Below are 7,242 nucleotides of genomic sequence, written 5' to 3'. Positions count from 1 at the left end.
ACTTTGGGTAAATGAATCGCACAAAGGTCTACAAGTAACTCTGTATGATATCAGCAGAAAGTGCTCCTTTCTTTACTAACTTTGGCTCTTTCCTTCCTTCCTTATCTGCTTTTCACTCAGAAATGTCTACTCACTGAGGGTTCAGATTAAGTGAAGGCTCTATGAAGAAGGGCAGCAGTGAATCACAGCAGCTAGGTCTACACCCACCATAAGTTTTAAAGTTCAATCCATTGGAACCAGGCCCATTTTAGAATTACTTAGTTGTACAAGGGCTTGTTTTTTGCAGCATAAGTTGTTTTTAAATCAACCATTGATTGATTAATAAATAATAATAGTTCCTTTATTTATATAGCGCACACAAATTACGTAGCTCTGCACAAATCTTGCCTAATCGGTCCCTGTCCCCAATGGGGCTCACAATCTTATCAATCTACCAGTATGATTTGGAGTGTGGGAGGAAACCAGAGGACCCGGAGATAACCCACGCAAACACAGAGAGAACATACAAACTATTTGCAGATGTGACCCTGGGACTTGAACTCATATCCCCAGCGCAGCAAGGCTGTAATGCTAACCACTAAGCCACCGTGTTGCCCATTTTTCAGAAGGGAAAAGCTAAGGAAATAATCATTTAAAGAGCAGCACACAAACACGCTCTATATATTGGCTCATTGATTCTCTACGCAATATTTTACTTTATGGCAGGAGTTTGTGCAGAGGTGTTCCTCCCCGTGGAAATAGGAACATGAAGTTTCAGCCATCGCAAGCTATTTTTTAAATTTTTTTTTCTCATGCCCCCATCTCTAAGGGTGGCTGCATTAAATGCAATACAGGCGTCCCATTTGTTCCAAACAAGATAGGTTCTAAGTGCTGGTGTGCACTGCAGAGATGCCCGCACATGCGCAGGAATTGCAGAAAGACAGCTCGGGTCACTGGTTCTCTGCCTGGGGCTGTAGAGGGAAGAGGCAGACAGTAAGCTGCAAAGAGAAGTGAAAAATTTATAAGTTATGGAGCCCAGAGGGTCTATGGTGCATGGTGCTTCCCAGAACACGGAGGGCTCATCTGCATAATTTGAAAACACTTTTTTTTAAAGGAAAATGACAACATAAGAAAAGTGTGCATCCAGACTGAGGGGGCACACAGCAGCATTTAAGGGTGTTTGGTTTAGATTACTGGATCCTGATGGTAAATTTCCTTTAAGTTGAATTTGTATGTAAGTGAGAACAGGTATATTTTGTAAGGGTCCATTCACACGCGGTATGCCCTCCATAGAGAATAGCGGCGCACGGCCGCACACCCGCCAAAAGATAGAGCATGCTCTATCTTTTTGCGGTGTGCGGGCCGGATCGGTGCCACACATGTGTGGCACTGTATCTGCGCCGCGCCGCTATTGCCGTCTATGGGGACGTACTTGCAGCCGCATGTACGTCCCCGCAGACGGCCATGTGAATGAGCCCTAAGTTGGTACTAGTCAAAGATTTGGGTAGTAAGGATTAACAAAAAAAACTACATTGCAGACACTTTTAATAAGGACCATTGCAGCCCATGGATACATTTCAATATATTACCAGCATCCAGAGAGCTTCACTAGCGGTCACAGTGGGCAGAGAGGTCGCCTGTAAGTCGGTACTGGCTGTACTTTCTAATGGATCAGCGCTCACAGCCTTTGTTTTCACAGACCTTGCAAATGATCTGTTAAAAAGTAGAGAATGTCCCACTCAGAACCATTCTTCACAGATCATTCATAGATTATAATTTATAAGGATTTGTGAAAAATAAATGGCAGACTGATGTAAAACAGCCTTGAAATATGGACGTTAATGCTTTAGGACAAGTGTGTAGGTAGCGGTAATCCTGCAACCCCTCCCACACATAACGATTGACAGCACTCCCTGTGTACAAAATCATTTAACAAAAGCTGTCAAACACTGTGTGGGCGGGGGAGGCATGATTCTCAGGTTCATGCTCAGTCCTGGCAGAATTTAAGTCAGCTTTTTACATGAGAATACTGAATTCAATCAAAAAAGCAATATATCCCTGCCCCTTAAAATCTCTACTTTTGTCCGATGTAAAAACAAAAGTGAGCATCACCCAGAATCTGTGACCTTGGAGAAGAATTTACATTTTTGAGTGCTCCTTTATGATAAATATATATATTTTTATAGAAATAGTTGTATTCTTTGACATATTTTAATATATCATTTTATGTTGTGCATTCCTCTATTATTCCTCCTAGTAATTTGACAAACGCAAGATACTATTTTTTTTTTTTATTAAAACAGATGTCACGAGATAACAGATGGTCTTCAATAAGGTAGAAGGTAAAGTTGCTGGAATTGATGTAGCAGTACAGGCGGTCCCCTACTTAAGGACACCCGACTTACAGACGACTCAAAGTTACAGACGGACCCCTCTGCCCTCTGTGACCTCTGGTGAAGCTCTCTGGAGGCTTTACTATAGTCCCAGACTGCAATGTCCAGCTGTAAGGTGTCTGTAATGAAGTTTTATTGATAATCCTTGGTCCAATTACATCAAAAAAATTTTAACTCCAATTGTCACTTGGGCAAAAAAAAAAATTTGTCTGGAACTACAATGATAAAATATACAATTCCGACTTACATACAAATTCAACTTAGGAACAAACCTACAGAACCTATCTTGTACGTAACCCGGGGACTGCCTGTATTCTGTTATAATAGTAGCATTTTACTATTTGTAAGTTTCTTTATGTAAATGTTCTTCTTGACTCTGTTCTCCTTGATAATCTGATTGTAGTTCATCAATAAGATTATTCAGTGGAGGAAGCTATTGATTGTCTGGCACTTAATCATCCATTTGCACCCTAGTCTGGATTACACATATGTTTATTAGCAATTAATCGTTGGTTTTAGATGCTCATTGAGCCCAGTGTCTTCATAGCATTGTGGATCTATAGTCGTGTGCTGCAGGAAAGCTAGGCATGGGTTAAGAGCTACTGCTTTCCTATTGGAGAGCAGGAGGAGGCTGCACAGAAATACGCTGCTTGTAACCAACATCAAGAGGAGATGCAGACCTATTTCAAGTTAATATGTCCAAAACGTGGTCGCTACAGAGCATTGGAGGAGGCTCACCCGAGCGACATGCAGTGCCTGGCACCAGGAGACAGAGCTGCCGGATTATAACCCCCATTCATGGCTGTAGGAGGATGCCACATCTTGTAGGAGATGGAAAGACTGCTGCAGCTATAGAGGAAGTCCATATTATTGCAATCCACTCATGCCTCATCTGTGAAAAGTGACCTTCATTTTAAGGAACATTAGGACCGTGTTGTATGCCTTGGATGCTTTGGGTTTCCATTAGTCACAATGATCAAATTATACTTTGGGACCTTCCAGTCTTTGCTGCTTCTTTGCCTCTTTGAATGGAGACCCATGGTTGCTTTAGGTGGGTGGCAGCGAGTACATGGACCATCAATGCTAATGAGCAGCACATCATCTTCTTCAGCATTAAGGTCTCCATCTACACTGTATCAACGCCATAAAAGAGGAGCTACCTCGATGAACGTAACTAAACAAAGCAAGCAGAGTAACTTACTGCCAAATGAATCTATTTGCCCCTACAAAGTATTCGGTGAAGGGCAGGAGAACTATAAGAAGAGCATCTGTTTCAGGACCACGGATAGCGACTTCCACTGTGACCAAAGAGAATGCATTCTGTACAAGTCAGGGAGGTCTTTGTTGGCCAACGTGTTAAGAAACAGCAGCGTCCTTCTACAATGGCAGCCACCAGCTCAATACCTTCCTGACCTGAAAGGGTTTTTGATTAACTGTTCTTGGAATGGCACTTTTACACGTTTCCAGTGTGATACCATCCAGCTAGGTGTGAATTGTAGAGACTACCTCCTTACAGATGTACATGACAATGTCAGGTACAGAATCTGCCTGCAGACCCTCTTCACCAACCGGACATCTTTGGAAGAATGTGTGGACTTTAGTGTGGAACCTGTGGGGATGCAGGATATTGTCATTGCCATGACTGCCGTAGGGGGGTCTATATGTGTGATGCTGGTCATCATCTGCCTGTTAGTGGCCTACATTACGGAAAATCTTATGCACCCTGCCTTTATGCACCCTTCTGCTAAGAGGGGACCATGATATTTCAAATGATCTAGGCTTGTGTTTTATCTGAGAAAGATATTTGATTGACCGACAGATTAGCTACAAAATTGGGACAGTATCACTGTGAAGTTAGGACATTCTAAACATGAAGACTATATTATGTGCCAAACTGTTGGATAGGGTCATCTCTAACAATCACAAGGTTACCAGCTATTCTAGGACTACGAGTCCTCGCTTCTCTGTGACTTGTAGATCTACTATGGCCAAGATCGATTACCCCTGTTGATGTATGTGAGCTGAATTGTTCATGTTTGACAATGCAAAGACTGGCCATACACTGCTTATTCCATAGAGATGTCCAACTCATCTATTCTAGTTTACATCATAATACAACACAATATTGGGTGACCTCTTGTAGAGTCGATATTTTCAATGTACTTTTTAAATTTTTATAATGATGATGAGACTTCTTCTACTAGGTTTCTTTAATGAGTTTATGGCCTCTTTTCAGTAGGTACTTGCAAAAACCAAGACCAAAATCCGCTTCCTACTAGTGATTGAAGGTCCGGCTCTTTATAGTGAGCTGGATAATTAGGCTCAGCTCAGAATAAAGTGCCAGCTCTTCTGGCTCCTGAATGGCTCCTATGTAATTACATAGGGTTAGGTTTTCAGGTGGCCACTCACCCATTCCCACTGTGAAATTTTCAGGTTAAAATAAGCATGGCCCAGAAATAAGGAGTTTTTCAGTTTGGGGTGGTGCTTAATAAGACTCGGATCTCAGTCTAGAGCCGATTCTTGTCGTTCACCAGAAAGAACATGCTCTTAGAGCAAGTGCGTTCGTGAAATGACCCTTCACTCCCGCCTACAGGTGGGCGTTTGTTGTATGACTCAAATGAATAGGAATATTTTCCATACTGTACAAAATAGTGAAATTACAGGCAGTCCCCGGGTTACATACAAGATAAGGTCTGCAGGTTTGTATGTAAGTCAGAACTGTATATTTTATAATTGTAATCCCAGACAGAACTTTTTTGGTCTCTGTGACAATTGGATTTTAAAAATGTTGGGTTGTCATAAGAATCAATATTAACACTAAAGCTTCATTACAGACACCTGTGATAACTGTTATAGCTGATTATTGTAGCCTAGGACTAAAGTACAATAAATTACCCATATCCAGAGGTCCGTTTATAACTAGGGGTCGTATGTAAGTCGAGTGTTCTTAAGTAGGGGACCGCCTGTATTAGAAAATGATTGCAGTGTATGGCCAACCTTTCTGATTTACAGATGTGACCCATCCCTACAAAGGATATGTGTAATTTTATCCGTGGTCTCACCTCAATCATAGGACGTCTTTGGTATAATGTCAGTTTCTAATGTACATAGTTAGATTTAAGTATTATATAATAAGATGTTATATTTTACATAATGTCAGCAAAAGAACTGATAGCTTTATCCAGTTTGTGGGTGTTTTTGCTGGCTGGGTGCTCACTGTGTATAATATAATAGATAATACAGGGTATATAGTATATATACGTTTACAAGATATAAGATTATGTCAGTCTATAATATACTTAAAGAAACAACGCTATATTCATCTTTCAGTAATTCTAAGTTTTTATGATAAATGTTGGTTGTGTGTGGTTTCAAGTAGCTTTAACAGCTTACAGTACACATAGTGCCATAGGTATTGCCATACTAAATATGTAGAAATGTCATCTATTAATGAGTCAGATATCGTCTATGGTGTCAGATATAATAGGATATGTACTAATCACTGAGTCACTGCATACGGCTCCGTAAAACACAACTAATCAGGACCACGTTTAGCCTTAAAGTAAAAAAAAACTATTTAAATATTATTTTTATATGTAAAAAAATATGTATTAAATATACCCTCATAATATCCCGCAAACAACACTTCTCTACATGTCTAAATTGATACATGTGTGAGAGCCACCACGTGACTTGTTTCTGCAAAAAACAGTGCCCCTACCGGGCTGATAATCTTCATAACTTGGATAATACTTGCAGTAGTGAGCAATAACTTGGAAGGAAATTGCCTTTAAGACATATGGATATCCTTAAATATTGAACAAATCAATAAAATTATTATTATACAACATGGAAACTCATTTATTATTTATTGATCTGAAGATTAAAATGTCAATTTACCTTATTTCTTCGAACCCCCCTTCCCATTTACTTGGTTGAGTTTATGTGAACTCTCACTGTTTATCTCTGGTAGAAGCTTATCTTCTGTGAAAACAATCAACATATCATGAGGGACTTCAATTACCCTTGTACTGACTGGGGGGCAGAAACCTGCAGGTCCTTCAAAGGTAGTGGGTTTTTGTTCGACAACAAAAGACAATTACCTGTCGCAATTAATCGTGGAGCCAACAAGAGGGGTGCACTGCTGGACTTCATCCTTACTGACCTGACAGAATATCAGAATTACAGGTTGGGGGAACCTGGGTAATAGTGAAAAATTTTCAGAAACTAAGGGAAGACTTTACAGGCATAAACTGGGACACTGTTCTCAAAGACAAATCCCCCCCCCCCTCCCCCAGAAATGGGACTTTTTCACAAATATTATAAAAAAAGACCTGTGAGAAACACAAACCATATGTGAAAAAGCATAAGAGGAACAAGAAAAAGCCAATGTGGCTAACTTGTCTTGTAAGGAGAGCAATAAGCGAGAAAGATAAGGCGTTTAAGGTGCTAAACCGCAAAGGTAGCTGTGAGGCATTACAGGATTACAGAGAGAAAAATAAATCCTATAAAAAGCAGATAAAGGCTAAAAATAGAGACTGAGAGAAATATTGCCAAGCAGGGCAAAAATAAATCCCAAATTATTTTTCAAGTATATAAATGATAAGAAACTAAAAACTGAAAGTGTGGGCCCTCTTAGGAACAACATGGGGGTCATGGTGGAAGGAGAGGAAAAAGCTAATCTGGCGCATAGCAAATGTGGTACCAATATACAAAAAAGGATCAAAAAGTGATCCTGGAAACTACAGACCTGTGAGTCTAACTTCTGTGGTGGGGAAAATATTATGGTTGTTAGAGATGCTATCCTGGAGTATCTCACTGTACATAACCACTTGGGCCATGGAAATAAAAAGTATAATTATGTTCTAAA

The 7,242-nt window shown here is 40.2% G+C and overlaps 1 protein-coding gene across 1 annotated transcript; it reads left to right on the top strand.

The window, feature by feature from the left end:
• Positions 1 to 2,982: 2,982 nt before the first annotated feature.
• On the top strand, positions 2,983 to 6,220 carry FNDC10 (fibronectin type III domain containing 10). The gene has a single exon (XM_072156059.1). The coding sequence runs from the start codon at positions 3,345 to 3,347 to the stop codon at positions 4,131 to 4,133; it is 789 nt and encodes a 262-aa protein (XP_072012160.1). The 5' UTR covers positions 2,983 to 3,344; the 3' UTR covers positions 4,134 to 6,220.
• The last annotated feature ends 1,022 nt before the right edge of the window (positions 6,221 to 7,242 follow it).

This window comes from Engystomops pustulosus, chromosome 6 (genome assembly GCF_040894005.1).
Source record: "Engystomops pustulosus chromosome 6, aEngPut4.maternal, whole genome shotgun sequence".
NCBI lineage: Eukaryota > Metazoa > Chordata > Amphibia > Anura > Leptodactylidae > Engystomops > Engystomops pustulosus.
This window is presented reverse-complemented; position numbering and strand designations above follow the sequence as displayed.